This window comes from Ovis canadensis, chromosome 21 (assembly GCF_042477335.2).
Source record: "Ovis canadensis isolate MfBH-ARS-UI-01 breed Bighorn chromosome 21, ARS-UI_OviCan_v2, whole genome shotgun sequence".
NCBI classification, from domain to species: domain Eukaryota; kingdom Metazoa; phylum Chordata; class Mammalia; order Artiodactyla; family Bovidae; genus Ovis; species Ovis canadensis.
The window spans coordinates 50,731,207-50,747,842 of NC_091265.1; the positions used below are offsets into that span (position 1 = coordinate 50,731,207).

Genomic DNA, 16,636 nt, shown 5'->3' on the forward strand with positions numbered 1-16,636 from the left:
CACCAAACCTTACACAATCCCATAAAGCCACAGACCACACCAAACCTTACACATTCCCATAAAGCCACAGACCACACCAAACCTTACACACTCCATCATGCCACAGACCGCACCCAACCTTACACAATCCCATGATGCCCCAGACCACACCAAACCTTACACACTCCCATCATGCCACAGACCACACCTTTACACACTCCCATGATGCCACAGACCACACCAAACCTTACACAATGCCATGATGCCACAGACCACACCAAACCTTACATACGCCATCATGCCACAGACCACACCAAACCTTACACAATCCCATAAAGCCACAGACCACACCAAACCTTACACACTCCATCATGCCGCAGACCAAACCCTTACACACTCCATCATGCCATAGACCACACCACGCCCCCCCATACCCAATTCCTAAAACACTTTCAGAAAGAGAGTTCTTGTGCCCAGGACAAAGAAGAGCAAAAAATGCACTTGCTTTCTGGGAACAGACGAAACTGACGACGAAGAAAAGGAAGAGAATGGGAACGTCCTTTGTTACAAAAAGCGCAGGCCTAGAAAACAGACAAAACCTGTCCAAGCCCAGACACTGCACCTGACCGTGGGGAAATGGCTGGGAAACGGCCCTCTCGGCCTTCCAGTCCTTTGCTTTTCCGACGTGTAAAACTGGAATCATAACTGGCTCTGCCTCGTGGAGCAGCTCTGAGTGTTCAGAATGTCTCTGCTGGTAGGGTGCTCAGTGCCTGCCTGACACATTATCCCACAGAGTCACAGGCAGAGCTGATACACGCTAAGAATGCTGACTTCAGTGGCTGAGAGGAGAAGCAGTTGGGAGAGAGCTTGGTAGTAAACGCTGGCCAGGTCTGTTGGAGGCATCCCATGTGGTGTGAGGCCTGTGCACCTAGAAGTGCAAGGTGACCTTGTCTCAGGCACACAGGTAAGCAAGGGCTCACAGTGTGTGATGCGGTGTGGGCTGGGCATCAGCGCCTCCTCACTCTGCAGGAAGCCCTCCTTGTGTGAGCCGATGGTCACCCGTCTCACTATCTGGAAAACTAGATGGCTGAACCCCCTGGTCTCTGCCATTCTTTTCTCAAAAGAAAAGAGAAGCATTTCTGCAAATCACCTAATCTTATAGGTGAGGAGTCCCTGAGAACCAGGCTGTCGCTCTGCACCTTCTTCGGGTTTTCCTGTAAACCCACATGCCCTTTTCCTTCCGTCCAGCATTTGGCTGTGTTTTCAGCTTTCCCATTTTAGTTTTTGGCTCCTTAACAGGCTGAGTGTGCTTCCAAGAGCCTCCCTCCACAGTCCCATCTGTCCAGGCTCTTCTGAGCCTCAGTCCCCCAGCAGGAGGCCTGGCAAAGTGAGTGGACAGAGGTCCATCCTGGGAGGGGCCAGGGCAGCACCCGCTTCCCAAGTGGCATTGCTATTCTGCAGGAGTTAACTCAGAAGCAACGAATCAATAGTTACACGACCAGACACCCACTGACAGCAGCCTCCAAACAGACAGAAAGAAAGATGGGCAGAGAGGCGCCTTTCTGTGCCCCTCTTTATCTTGAAAATGCTCATTTCCCTGAGATCTATCTGGGGCTGAGTACATTCTCAGAGAGTAGCAGCTCTTCAAAAGCTAAAGGACTGGGCAGGAAAGTGACCTGGCAGAAAGATAGCATGTGTCATGGGCGCGGTTATGAAATAGCAGACAATTGACACAGACCATCTGTGATCTGGACAGAAGGACACCAGTTCAACGACTTCTGTGTAGCTGTGCCCTCCTCAAGAGCACCCTCATGCCCAGCACAGCATGACCCAGACAGAAATGACATTGAGCCAGGAACACACCCAGGCCAAGGACAATACTGGGCCACTGAGGACAGAGGGCAGAGAGGGCAAGGAGGAGATGGTGATCTCAGACCCGCATGTCTTCCTCCACTCATGCAAGCGCTACATCCTGAGCACCTAGCATCTCCCAGATGCTGCACAGGATAAGACAGGAAAAGACAGAGAAGCCACCGAGCCCCAAAGAAGTTACAACCCAGGTGGGGAAGACAAACCCACGAGCACATAACCAGACACACGAATGGAAAAACTGCTCTGAAAATAATCCAGGATGACATGCCAGCCCAAGCCTGGTGGAAGTGCTAGGGAATCACTTTCATCTGGGTGTCAGGCTAGAGGGAGGGGATTCCACCTGAGCTGAGGCCAAAATGATGAAGAGCCACCGCCGTGGGAAGAGCTGAAAGAGGGGCACCACCACAAAGGGAGCCACACGTGGGAAGGCTTCTAGCAAGAGTAATCTTTCTGTGTTCAAGAAACTTAAAGAAGATCAGGGTTGTCCACAGCACAGCAAGGGAAGGAAGCCAGGCTTTATTAGCAAAAACCCTGGTCCAAGTCATGCACTAGGAACTAGGGACAGAAAGCTGAAGGCGGCATAATTCTGGCTTCAAGAGGCCACGCAGTAGCTGGAGAGACTAACAGAGGACCCACCAGCTTTCAGAGTGAATGTTAAAGGCTTTCCAAACCTGAGTAACACGCTGCAGCCTCCTGCAGCGGAAGAGGCCCCGCGGGGTTCCTCAAGTACGGAAACCACATTGTTCTCTGCTATCCCCTGGAACTGCTATATGAAACCCCACTTCCGTCTTATACATTTCTCAGACTTTTTATTCTTTACTCACTTTTTTTTTTTTTAATAAAACATCCCACAGTGGCAAAGCCTTGAGTCTAGGGACAGGACAGAAAGTATAGTTCAGCTCTGATACCCACTTACCAGATCTCACCCAAGGAGACAACTGACTTCACCAGTTGCCTCATTTGGGGAATCTATGAAAACGTGACATGCATCATCAAAGTTGTCAAATGACGTGGTGACATTTAGTGATAGTCTAATTAATGAGAGCCACACAGCTGATATCTCAGGCTCCCCTGATCCCATCAGAGCAGCACAGTCATGTCCACTGGGAGGAGGAAACTGTTCTCTGACCACAGGCAGACCACCCACCCACCCATTAATGGACACAACGTCCTCCACGGTTGATGACCTTATTGACCTCTGTGCCCAAAGCCCAGCCTTGTGAGTTGGACCCAAGGTCCTGGGTGAGAAGCCTCAGCCTCAAGCCTTTCCAGACCCAACATCCAGCTCACGCCCTTCAAGTAAGAACCATTCCACACATCTTGGCTGGACCACGGTTGTATGGAGACTGGGTGGTGTTTTGCTTTGTTTTGTTTTGTTCAGTAGACATCTGTGGGCACATGGCGCTCTGGGCAAAACAAACAGAATCCCTGCTTCCAAGAGCTCGCTGCTCCCCAGCCACAAGGAGAGGGAAAAAGGGACATGAACAACACTGCAAGACAGGGCAAGAGAGAGAACGAGTGGGGAGACACGGAGCACTCGAGAAGAGACATCAGGAGCGCATAGGACGCGCTGGGGAAAGCTCGTCCTGCAGAGTCTCAACTCGGCTTTCCAGCTGGGCCACTCGCTAACGAGTGATCTTAGGTCAATTCCCCTCTCTGTGTCTCAGCGTCCTCATCTATAAAATGGAAATGCCTGTGTGTGTGCTAAAGTCACTTCAATCATGTCTGACTCTTAGTGGCCCCATGGACTGTAGCCGACCAGGCTCCTATGTCCATGAAATTCTCCAGGCAAGAATACTGGAGTGGGTTGCCTTGCCCACCTCCAGGAGATCTTCCTGACTCAGGAATCGAACACACGTCTCTTAGGTCTCCTGTATTAGCGGATTCTTTACAACTAGCACTACCACCTGGGAAGCCCAAAATGGAGACTTTGGGCTTGCAATTTGAGATGTAATAGATTATTACATCTATTTCAGAGAGTTGTTGTGAGGATTCATTGCGAATAACTGACCAGTAACTGATAAGGTGAAGGTGAAGTCGCTCAGTCGTGTCCGACTCTTTGCGACCCCGTGGACTGTAACCTACTAGGCTTCTCTGTCCATGGGATTCTCCAGGCAAGAATACTGGAGTGGATTGCCTTTTCCTTCTCCAGGAGATCTTCCTGACCCAGGGATCAAACCGGGTCTCCCGCATTGGAGGCAGACGCTTTAACCTCTGAGCCACCAGGGATTACGATAGTAACTGATAGTACTATGCATTTATTTTGGAGAAGGAAATGGCAACCCACTCCAGTATTCTTGCCTGGAGAATCCCATAGACAGAAGAGCCTGGCAGGCTATGGTTCGGAGAGCTGGACATGACTGAAGCGACTTAGCATGCTCACATGCATGCATCTATTTAACATTATTACTACTGCCGCATAATCTGGCTTCCAAAGCTCCTAGCTGTGCAGCCTTAATCAAATGATATAAACTCTCCAAGCCTCAGTTTTAGCATCTGTAAAATGGGGATGATCATGGCACCTACAATCAGAGGGGTGGCATTAGGGTTAAACGTTTATGTTATGAGTTTGGTGATAGGTGAGATAGTGTATAAAACACTTAGAATATTCCTTTAGGACATAGTGAGCACCCAAGAAATTTAGGTTCATATTATAATTATTATTGCACAGTCTATTGTATGAAACCTCACTCTTTTGTAAAAATATGCATACAGACTATTGGCAGAAGGGCAGAAGGAGCGGGAGACTGCAAATTGTCTGTAATTCTATTCAGACTGTGGATGCCATACTAGGTGAAAGGGTTTCTGGTTCTTCCACAAGGATCATTAGAGCTAATTGGAGGAAATAAAACCTCCTAAAAAGTTCCCTCACATTAGAATCTGCTGCTGAAGCATGCATTCTTTGGGGACTGCAAAAGATCCTCAAAAAAAACGAAACTGGTGAGAACAAAGCAGAATAAAATGAAATTAGAGCAAAAAGTCCTCTGCTGGTTGAGGAGAAAACTACAAGCGTGAACCTCATGGTCACCCATGGTGACTTGGGGAGGATGGCTCCCCTGGCAGAGCTGGGGTGGTCAGGGCAAGCCCTGACCTGGGGTGGGTAGCTTGGTGACATATTGAATCAAGAAATAAGGAAGGGAGGAAAGAAAGAAGGAGGGAAGAGGAGGGAGGACAAAAGAAAGAAGAGACCAACATACACACAAAAAACCCAAAGGGAAATAACCCAGAGCCCTGAACCACTACAGAGTTGCAACCTGGAATCAGGTTATGTGCAAATTTCATGATTTCTGCGCAAACAAAATACATTCTGAGATTTCTTACTTGCTTCTCTGCACAAAGAATCACAAGAGGCCAAGCCCATGTTTGAGTGCTTAAGGGCTTCCCCTCCACGGAAGTGCACCCCACCATGGCAGCCCTTCCTCGTCCAGTGAGGGAGGGCCTGCAGAGGACCACGCCCGTCCTACAGAGACTCGAGCACCCCCGTTTCCGTGCGGCCCAGCTCACATCCCCACTCAGGCCCGCGGCCAATGGGCTGGTGTCAGGCAGATCGCCGCTACTCTAACCCCCGCCCTGGAGAGCTCCCTCCACTGGGAGGGTCTCTCTGCTGCCTGAGGGGAAGACAGTCAGCCCCAGGGGCTGCCTAAGTGTCAGAGGGTGCTCCAGGAGGGCCTCTGTGCCAGAGCTGGGCTGTGGAAGCCCCACAGTATCCCACTTCTTCCATCTACAACCAGTCAAGACCAGTGAGTCTAAACACACGTCAAAATGCAAACATGAGAGCAGAGAGAGACAGAGAGAGAGGCCCAGAGAAAGCCAGCAAGAGGCATGGTAGTGAAGACAAAGAGAGAGAAGCCAGCAGGTACACGGTCATGCGATTTTTCAAGAGGAGCTGCTCCTACCCAGGCCTGGCCCCGGGCGGAGCATATGCTGGCAGGGTCCTGATTCTCCTGAGCCTGGGGGCTGCCTGCCAAAGACCACACCCCGGCCCACCTATATCCCCTCACTGTTCCTATACTATGGGAGCTACTGTTTGCAAGACCCCTTGGTCTTGCTTCTTTATCTCCTAATGTCTATAGAGCTGACTACCTTCCACCTTCTTCAAAGTACCATTCCATTCGTGTCTACAGTGTTCTCCGGTACGACTGTCTCCGTCTTATCTCCTGGGGGCTACATCTTGCAGCCAAAGGTTGGGGGACAAAGGACACATGCAGAGGACACTACATGCCATTCACTCTGTTGCTTCAGAGGCTTGTTTTTGTGTTTCTTTCTAAACAGTCTGAGATCAGGACACATTTGAAGCCTCCATGAAATCCTTTACAAAGCAGACACACAGCTATTTCGGGTATGAGACAGTCAAATCTTTAACCTTTGCTCAAAATCATCCCTAACTCAGGGTTCCCTGGAAGAGGTGGATCCCAAAACCAAAGAAAACCTAGCAATCCTTGGGGCCATGGGTGTTAGCTTGCCAGAGACAAAGGAGCATGGGTGCCTACAGGCTTCGACGGGCCCTTAAATCACATCCCTCCTCCGGCAGCATCCTGACAAGTCAGCTCTGTAACCCATGCCCCTTCCTCAACGTTTTCTATCCCGTGGGTATTGCCTCATGCATCATCCATAAACCTTAGAAGGACAGTCACAGAAGGGGTAAAACAGTGGCTACCAGCACCAAGGTTGTCTCTCCAAGAATCTTCATGAACAGAGAATGGGAATACTGCCACACTGCCGTGCAGTCAGCTCAGCGGTGGCCCAGTCTGGGAAACTTTATTTAAGCAAGCACATCTTTCTTTCCACGTACCTTCTTAACTTCTACCTCCTGCGGACTCTCATCAAATTCCAGAGCGTAAGATCCCCACTCACAATCACTGATATTCTGTGTGGCCCTCCTGTGTGTGATATGGTTTGTAGACACTAGAAATTGGAGTTAGCATTTCAGGAGGCAGGGTAGAAAGAGAGACAGGCTCATCCTACCTTACACAAAACATAGCCAAGATTCTTCTTCTCTTCCTCCTCCAGCTCCTATCAGCCTGAACCCCAGAAGTCCATCAGGATCCGACTCAAAAATGAAACCCCCTTTCCGTTGGGTAGATGAGCTTTACATACACTGCTGAGGAGGACAGCACCACTGACAGAGCAAGTGATATTTTCCAAGGAGAAGTCAGACTCATCTCCATGGCTTCGATCTCAGGGCCATGTTCAGATAGAGAAAGCGTGTCCCTCTGGTCACCAGCTCGAGGCACGAAGGTGCCCCAGGAAAGCCCAGACACAGTCAGACTCAGGACAAAACAGCCGCTCGACCAGAGTATGGGAGCTGGCTGGCAACTTCCCATGGCATGGGCAGAGTGATGGCATTCACAGGAAGCCAGACCCGACCTCTGGGACTCATTAACTTTAGAGAAGACTGCTCACGCTGAGCCCCAGCCAGGCCCCCAATCACCACGCCACCAGCTTCAGGCAACAGATGCTCAGCGCTCAGGACACTGGCCTCCGTATCAGAGACCCCCTGGCCCAGCGCCCCTCCTGCTTACCAAGTCCTGAGCCAAGGAGGCCAGGTTTCGGAAACAACTCATCTCTGGAACCGCTGAACGTTTCCCCATGACCACCACCTTCCCAGGCAGAACACCCAGCTCAGCCATTAAGTGGGCAGCCCAGCGAAGCAGCGAAGCCTCCCTGCAGGAGCTCCACAGTGCACACCTGCACCCCTAGCGCTCTCCCCCCACGTCCCCTCCACAAATCACTGTCGATTCAGAGAGGGATGGCGGCTCCCTACCTGAGGGTGGCGCTCTCCCCCTGCCGGACCGTCACGTTGTCCATCGCCTTGGGGAAGGTGGCATCTCCGCTGCGCACGGGCACTCCTGTGGGTACAAGGAACAGCAGCCTGAGAGACACGACCACGAGGCACTTCCAGGGCAGGAACAGGGACCCACAGACCCCCATCCTCGACAGCCACAACTTCCCAGAACTCCGGCGGCGGCTCGGCACACGCCCCCCAGGCGCGCACAGGAAGTGGGTGGGGTGGGGGAGCGAGCACGGGGACCCGGAGGCGCGGGCTGGAGAAAAAGCGCGCAGACTCCTGCAAGTAGGGTGTTCCTCCCCAAATCGAGCCTCAGCGCTCCAGCCTCGGAGAAGCGGTTTCCACGGAGGACATCCAAAGGGGGCTGCCTCGGTGCTGCTTGGCCGAGAAGGTGGCCGAGAGAGGAGAAGCGCCAGACAGGTGCGAAGGTGCGGGCACGTCTCAGGAGCCCCTTCCTTGCTTTAACAGTTCAGGCATGGCACTTGGGAGAGGAGTAAGCACTTTGGTACTAGAAGGGGACAGGGGGTGGGTTAGATCCGGCCACCCAGAGATGATCTGAATTTCTCAGTTCCAACAAGGGCAGATCCAATACTTTCTTTGTAAGTTTCGGAGGAAGAATGGCCAGCAGATAACAGTCTGTAACAATAGCTGAGCCTCAAAGTGGAGCACGCAGAAGGCGCAGGGGTGAGCCAGCAGGAGAGAGAGGCTACGCCGGGCTTCGTGCGATCCGGACGGGGGTTGCTGCGGCAGCCGCCTCGGTCAACTTCCTCCGAGCCCAAATGCGCGCTGCAGCCGCCGCGATGCGGCCGGTCTTGCCTGGGCGGTCTCTGCGGCGGGGGCCCCTCGCTCGCTCGCTCGCTCGCTCGCTCGCTGGGCAAGGCGAGGCGCTGCCGGCCCCGGAGCCGTGCGGACGCCACGCTCAGCGGCCGCCCCCGGCCTCCGCGCCGCCGGCCTCCCGGGAGCAGCCCCGACGCGCGCGGGCCCCGACCGCCGGGGTTGTCATGGCAGCAGCTCCATCACTGACCGCCGCTCTCCGCGGTGCCGGCGCCGAACGAGCGGGCGGACCGCGCGCATCCCGGCGGGCGGCGGGCGGCGGGCGCGGGGCGCGGGGCGCGGGCGCCCACCTTAACCCCCGCCGCGCCGCGCTGCGGCCATGCACGAGCCCGGGCGAGGAATTTAACCATTTCCCTCCTTCAGGAGCTGTCATTTCCAAATTAAGAAGAAAGGCAAAGTTACCACGCGGTCTTAATAAGCCCGAGACATCTTAATAAGGGTCACAAACTAATTAACTAGGAAAGGAAAACCCCGAAGCATGCACGTGTGCACGTTTAAAATTATCAGATTAATTCATTAGCGTTTAGAGTAAATTTAAAGTGTTGGGAGGATGTTTTAGAATAATTCCATTTATTATTCAATAGTCAACGCCCACCCCACCAACACCCCCCCCCCAGAAAAAAAGCTCCTTCGAACATCATTCTAAATAGAGATCTTCCATATATAAAACCAATGCAAATTCACAGAAGCCTCTTAGCGTGCGCATCTGGCAAAACCACATCAAAATGTTGGTCAAGTTCCGACACTGACTTACATTCTTCTTGTTCTGTCGACATGAAAAGATGCTGGCCCTGCAGAGTGCTCATTTCAGATGAATGAGTGTGAGCCCCCGGCATTACTGATACCGAAGATTCCCAAGTGTCCGGGGCTTCACACTCTTGCAGAGCCGGTTTCATTTTAAGAGGTGGGTTTTTCAAATTCTTGAAACTCAGGGGAAAGCTGCACTGGCCTCGGTTCCTGTCACTTCTCCTCTCTGGCTGCTGTGTGCCCACCTTTGTATGCTTCCTCTCACTTCAGCTCTGATGGAATGTGGCTTCTTCCCTCCTGGGCCAGGCTGCTGAGCCAGGGGGGAGCCCCGAGCTGCACACAGCCCACCCCTCATGCTAACACCAACATGGTTCTCTGCTTGGGGACTCCTGTCTGAGCTTCCTGCACTGACCCAGATTCTCCCTGGGGAAAGAGAAGAGGCAGTGTGGCTTTGTATTTCCCCTGGACTTTCTCCCAAATCCAACCAGGAGGCTTTTTTTTTTTAAACAACTATTAAAAAGCAACAATAACAACAAAAAAAGTGTTCTTCCCAGAGTCATCCAGCCTTCGCCAAAAACAAACTGATTTATTCCACCTAAATCACTGTCCTATAAAGGTCCTGGTGCCATAAAGTCCGTGTATCTTTCAACCAGTCATCCCAGGTACGTGTAGATCACATGTGTGCGAATGATGCACAAGCATTTCACTCCTCATACCCCGTGCCCACAACTGCCCTGGGTTGGAAGGGATGGAGGTGGGTGTGCAGGAGGTGGGTGTGCAGATGTGGAAGCAAGCAAAGTAATGAAGACTGAGGCGGTATGGCTTCCTCTTTTAACAGGTGATTAGAAAGTGTGTGTTCACACATGCTCAGTCGCTTCAGTCATGTCTGACTCTTTGCAACCCCATGGACTGTAGCCATCCAGGCCCCTCTGTCCACAGGATCTCCAGGCTAGAATACTGGAGTGGGTTGGTCATGCCTTCCTCCAGGGGATCTTCCCAACCCAGGGATGGACCCCAGGTCTCCTACATTGCAGGTGGATTCTTCATCCATTGCGTCACCTGGGAAGCCCCCAGAAAATGTACTACCAGGTAAAGTTGAGCAACTCACACTGAAGATCATTAGGCCCATTTCCCCCTCGTTTCCTCTGCGGACTTTTCCAATATTAAATTCTCAGGGAAATCCATCCGCTACTTTTAGCTGGTGGGGCCATTTGATACAGAACACCAAAAAAAGAAAAATCAATTGTCAACTTGTGACCACAAAGGATGACTTTGCTTTCAAGAAAACCAAAAACGATGTCTATGGGGAGCAGGAGATTTTGTTTAGGTTTTTGAAAGAAGAAGAGAATTAACCAATTTCAGCACCAGTCCATTCTTGCTAGACCCTATTTTGTCTCGATATTTGAAGTGGGAAATCTCGGGGAAATAGGAAATCGCATGATTTCCCCAAGCTCAAATGTTATATGATAGCAGATGTTAGGTGTGAGATCATGATTGAATTTGGGGTTCTGCTGAATTTGGGGTTCTCCCGTAGGGCTAAGGAGTTACCTCTGACCATCCACCGCCACTGTAACCACCCCTCCAATTCCTCTTGGTAAACAGGTCTTAGCACCTCAAGTAGAAACACGCATAGCAGTGGAGAAGAGAGAGGGACTCTTTCTGGGGTTTGGAGTCATTTTCCTCCAGACTTGAGAATGGCAGGCATGACTCCTTTCATGATAAATTCTCATCCTGGCTCTTGCATCTAATTCCCAGGTAGGTACAAATGAGCATTAGTTTTTGCATCCCGGAATGTGGGTAATGACAACAACCAGCCATCCCGAGGGGCCTACAGACATGATTAACTCTACGGTAAAATACTTAGAAATCCATTTAAGGTGGAAGATGGTTTATTAATATATTTTCCCTGCCACTGCTTCATTATTCTAGCCAGGCAGAAAAAGAACTCTTCTCACAGGCTCTGTAGGATGTTCGGCTTATACCAGTCTGCGGGCACTTGGTCTGAGATAGACACACCGTCTTTGTGTCTGGCTGGGGAAGAGACAGTGGTGAGCTGCAGCCTCCTGGCCTGGCCAAAGGAAACCCAGCAGAGATCAGGGTGGACAAAGAAAAGCCACTGGCAACCTCATAGCTGCTTCGTGGACCCAGGGATCCAAACTTCATTCAAAAATGGAAGTTGAGAAAGTGATGAGAGGTCAGAGATGCTGGCACAATTAACAAGGCAGAATCCATTTTATTGAAACTCGTGATTGAAGCGGTTTGAATAGATGAAGATCAAAATCACATGTCAGCTCCCATCTCATCTCCTAATCCCTAAATATAACCAACACTTAGTGGCTTATCTTATATCCTGTCTCTTGCTTCATAAAAACTGCTGGATTTATTTTTTTTTATTTTTTTCCCAGCATATCCAAGTTAATGAAAAAGGAATGACAGTCAGAGCAATTTCATTATTTGTGTTCTTTATAGAAACAACTTCCTTTCTACCTCCTGGAAAGAGGATTCCTAACGAGCTCCCACCTCCACCTCCTCCCCTCCATGCCCCCCGCCCCATCTCTCTCTGCACCCCCCTCTTCCCTCCTGCATACACATATACTGTACACATAAATCAACTTGTCACAGCTTGTCTCTGTGCTGACAGCTGTAATTGCTGCAGGTTATAAAAATATCTATAGGACAATGCCTTTCAAGCTCTCAGGCACACACATACACACTCACACACACTAAATGAAAGAAAACAATCATATTCCCTTTAATAATCCTGGGACTGCAAAGGAGGGGGCACGGAGGAGCTTGCCGTGTGGACTGGAGGGCCGGCAGGCAGGTGAGAACGTGGAGGAGATGAGGACTCCTAGCAGTGGCAGCATCTCCACCCTAAAGAAGGGATGGCGAAGGGAGCATTTGCCAATGGAAGGGAAGTTGGCTGTTTTTGTTTTTCCCTGTGTTACCTACAGCAAGCTGGGGTTGGTTGAAGAGCCGTGAATTCTCCATGTACACGAGAGACCGAAAGAAGAGCTCTCGTCTGAGACGTGCCAGTGCTGCTGCTGCCTTCTCTAAAAAGGCGAAAGGCCCCCCTCTCCTGGTGGAGATTCCAAATAGGAGCTCAGGCGAGAAAACGCTGCTTGCAGGATGGTTGGTGATGCCAAATGGACATCAGGATGTTTAATCAGGAGGGGTGGGGTCCAGCTGGATCAGTGATGGCTCTAGGGGAGTGGGGAAGGGCTGGGCTCGGGAAGAATGCATGCTCTTCTGTCCTGCAGAGGATCAAAAAATCGTTGTTCATCCGGGCTAGAGTCTGGTGTGTGAGGATTTCAGAGGGAAGAGCCAAAGAACAGCTTGACGAAGGGAAAGAAGCATCGGAGGAAAAGAAAGCAGTCATGAATGGAGAGAACTGAGGAGGAAGAGAACAAGGGCAAAGGTGAGGCTGCTCGTGGACTTTGAGAGCCATGAAACTTTGTAAGCTACATCAAGAGGAGAGGTTGTCAGCAGAGCAATAGGCAGACAGAAAAGGCAAGAAGAGCCAGGCAAATGAGCAAAGTCAAAGTGGCGTCAAAGCAAACGCCAGATACCCAGAGGGGAACAGCCCTAGAGTCAGGGGTCCTGAGAGGAACCATCTCTCCTTTTCTACGTTTAGGGTCATCTTAAGACCCTAGGGTCAGAGAATGACAGAATGCTAGGGTCAGAGGGCACCTTGAAAGACGTGTAACCCACTCATTTCATAAGAAGGTGGGGAGTGAACCCAGCAGAGAGGACCCATTGTCATGGGAATAAAGTTAACAACTGGTAAATCAAGACTAGAACTCAGGGCTGCTGGACACTGCCCTGTTCTCCTGGCTGTACCTGGCAGGTAAGGACACTGCTTAAGAACCAAATGATAAAATATTTCCTGTGGCTGCTACATCTGTGCAAGAGAGAACCACAGAAGTGTTAACTATTATTGCCCAGTATCAATACTTCTGAGTGTCTGATTATTCAACTGAATTCAGTGTAGCCAGGAAATGTTGAAGGTAGCCAAGCAGACTTTGAGCTCTTCCTACGGAGCAGAAAGTTAGAGATACAGAGAGGAAAGACATCACCCTGCCCTCAGTTTGCCTACAGTTGAGTGCTTTCAGGTTTGTGCATGGTTCTTTTTGCGTTTATATCCCTGGAAGCCCCTGAGAACAGTCTTATTGCCAAGAATGAGTTGGGATGCGCCTCCTAGTTAGGAACAGTCGATCCCATTTCATGTGTCCAGATTTCCAGCTAAGCTTCATTGGAAGTGGCATTAGGGTCTCCGTAGTGGTTCAGTGATGAAGACCCCCCTTCCAGTGCACGGGGTTGGGGAGCTAAGATCTCACATGGACTCATGGCCAGAAAATCAAAACTTGAAACAGAAACAATATTGTAACAAGTTTGGCAAAGTCTTTATAAACGGTCCACAGCAAAAAAAATGAAAATCTTTAGAAAAACAAAAATAAAGTGGCATTGGAGGTGGTGGAGTACGCTCAAGGATTTTAAAATTGTAGGGAAAACATTCATCTACTTGACAAACCGCGTTTTTGGTGCACACTAAATGCCAGCGATGCGCTAGGTGGTGGATTTCAGCTGTGGGAGAGAGAGACAAAAGCAAAACCATCCTGTGTCTATAACCCTCATTAAGGACACTGTCCAGCAGGGGAGACAGATATGAAAGTAACAACTTCACAAGACAGTAGGCACGATGGCGATAAGCACCGTGGGGAAGTAGAAGAGCATGCATGCTAGAAGGTTCTCTCAGAATCGGGAAGATTGGGAGATGAAATTGGGACTTCATAGTGAGAAGGAGCTGAGTGTGCAGGTGGCGTGGGCCGGAATCTAGTTATAGGCTCGCCAGAATGTGCACAACCAGAGACGGGAAGGAGGTTGGGCCGAAGTTGCCTTTTATATTCAGACTGCGCTCCCTTAGACTGAGGGTGGGGACGTCTGAAGTGCTCTGTCTGATTCGAAAGCCCTAACTGCTTCTTCGTCCTGTGTTCCTGCATTCATTGATTCACTCAATACATATTTATCGATTAAGAGTGACCAGCGGTTTTGGACTCAGACAGACCAGAAGTCAAACATCGTCTCCATCGCTAACTGTGTGACCTTGCGGGAATAACCCCGTTTGCAAAATAGTGCTCAAAATGGTACCTAGCACGAAGGAGTGGTGTGAGGATGTTATGAGGGTCTGATGGACAGGGGTTAGCAGAGGGCCTTGGCAGCTGCAGGCCTCCCGTGCAGGGACCAAAAGGGGGCCACGCGTGTGCTCCCCTCCTTCAGAGGGGCCTCGGTGGGATATTCATCCTGAGAACCCAGGAGCCGCCATTTCAGTGTTGGGAACTGTCCCTGGGCACATCCTGAGGGTGTCGTCCCCGGAGCAGGGCAGAAACTTCATGCTGAGATGTGGTCAGAAAGGGCAGTCGCTGAGCTTCAAACCAAGGCAGGAAATGGGTGACCCTCCTGTTCCCACCCCAAGGTCTTGAGAAGCACACAGGATCTGGGCCCATGGGAAGCAGCTAAAGCTTGAGAAAGAGGACAGGGCTGCTTCTCTGTATGGCAGCCTGGGTACCTTTCTCTGTTCAGGCTCCCACATGTACCAGGAAAGGAAACCACCTGAGAAAAAGACGAGACACCTCCTCCAAGCAGCAAATGAGTAGCGCCTCTGACCACTTGCACGCAGCTTACTGCTGCTAAGTCACTTCAGTCGTATCCAACTCTGTGCGACCCCATAGACGGCAGCCCACCAGGCTCCCCTGTCCCTGGGATTCTCCAGGCAAGAACACTGGAGTGGGTTGCCATTTCCTTATCCAATATATGAAAGTGAAAAGTGAAAGTGAAATTGCTCAGTCGTGTCCGACTGTTCGCGACCCCATGGACTGTAGCTTACCAGGCTCCTCTGTCCATGGGATTTTCCAAGCGAGAGTACTGGAGTGGGGTGCCATTGCCTTCTCCTGCATGCAGCCTGGGCCCCTCTTTGCTCCTGTGGGCCTGGCAATGGAGCCCAAAGCCCCCTATCCACTCTAGGGTCTAGATTTACACTAGTCAACGGATACTGTTAATACCATGTAGCATGGGCCTCATTGCTCCCACTTCCCACCGCTGAGCACCCCAGTGCCTCACAGCCTCATGGAAGTGAGCAAGGGTGACCTGCACTCACCTGCCTGCACACACACACAGACTCCAGTTCCAGGGTTTACATGATGCAGCCCAACCAGGGTCAGTAGCAGCTCTCTCAGAGAAAGAGCCTTTGGACAGTAACTGGCCAACCCCAAAGTTGGAGCTTCAACCCCAAATGTACACTTAGAGCAACTTGGCTTGCCTAGCCATGCCCTGATGCCTTTCTCCCTAATCAGTTACCTTCAAGTCTCTCTTTAACCTTCTCTCTGCATTTTTTGCATTTTCTCCCCAGCCAGGAGCAACTGTAGAAGACAGAATCTGTCATGAGACAAGAATTTGCTCAATAACATATGGGTTCAATTGTACTTCTTACCGGGCATGGCATTTTGTAAACATCATTTTGTATCTGGATCCAAGTCTTAACTCTGGCCAACATTAAACAAGTCCCTTGTTTGTTTGTTTGTCTGTTTGTTTTTTAGCTTCTTTGTTTTCAGAAAAACCAACATCTCCATGAAATGTAGGTCTTTGAGAAGACCTAGTGCCAACCAATGCATTCAAATGGGCTAATGCCTTTTGAAAACTCAAAGCACTGTTCTACAGTAAGATAATGGATGGTATCATCGACTCAATGGGCATGAGTTTAAGCAAATTCAGAGAGACAGTGAAAGAGAGGGAAGCCTGGCATGCTGCATCCATGGGCTTGCAAAGAGTAGGACACAACTTAGCTACTGAACAGCACCAGTAGGGTGATAGCTCATAGAAGGCTGGGGTCAGGTGTAAAGCATTTGCGCCACCGCCCCCCCTCCCCCAACCCCAGTCTGTCACTTACAGGCTGTATGGAGTTGCCCAAATCACTTCTAGTTTCCCTGTAAGTGAGGAGTTGGGATTAAACAACCTCATAGTCCCCTTCCTGCTTCCCATGTGGCTCAGATGGTAAAGAACCCACTTGCCAATGCAGGAGACATAAGAGATGGGGGTTCAGTCCCTGTGTTGGGAAGACGCCCTGGAGAAGGGCATGACAACCCACTCCAACATTCTTGCCTGGAGTATCCCATGGACAGAGGAGCCTGGCAGGCTACAGTCCACAGGGTCACAGTATCAAACACGACTAATACAACTTAGCATGCACAGTCCCCTTCCAAATCTCAGTCTTTGGTTTTATTGCTTTTCAACACTCTTCTCGAAATCAATTTATCCTTCCTATTTGCTCATCGGTTCCTACTCTTGAGAAATTGCCCTCCTCACCCTGTCCTTCCATTGTTCCTACTCACCAAGGTGTCCATTTCAAAACTCAGAAAACGG

At 50.5% G+C, this 16,636-nt stretch overlaps 1 protein-coding gene and 1 long non-coding RNA gene across 6 annotated transcripts in view; one reads left to right on the top strand and one right to left on the bottom strand.

The window, feature by feature from the left end:
* NTM (neurotrimin) overlaps positions 1 to 16,636 on the bottom strand; it is a 956,964-nt gene that overhangs the window by 407,404 nt on the left and 532,924 nt on the right. For 3 of the 5 annotated variants that reach the window (XM_069566687.1, XM_069566684.1, XM_069566688.1), the window contains exon 2: positions 7,616 to 7,700. In XM_069566687.1, the coding sequence (XP_069422788.1) occupies positions 7,616 to 7,700 (85 nt within the window). Of the gene's footprint in view, positions 1 to 7,615; positions 8,677 to 16,636 lie in introns of those variants that run through there. The other 2 variants (XM_069566686.1, XM_069566685.1) reach the window with 2 other exon arrangements.
* LOC138427332 (uncharacterized) lies at positions 12,175 to 15,790 on the top strand. Its single transcript, XR_011251949.1, has 3 exons — positions 12,175 to 12,352; positions 12,481 to 12,638; positions 15,627 to 15,790. It is a non-coding gene; the product is annotated as an uncharacterized lncRNA (long non-coding RNA).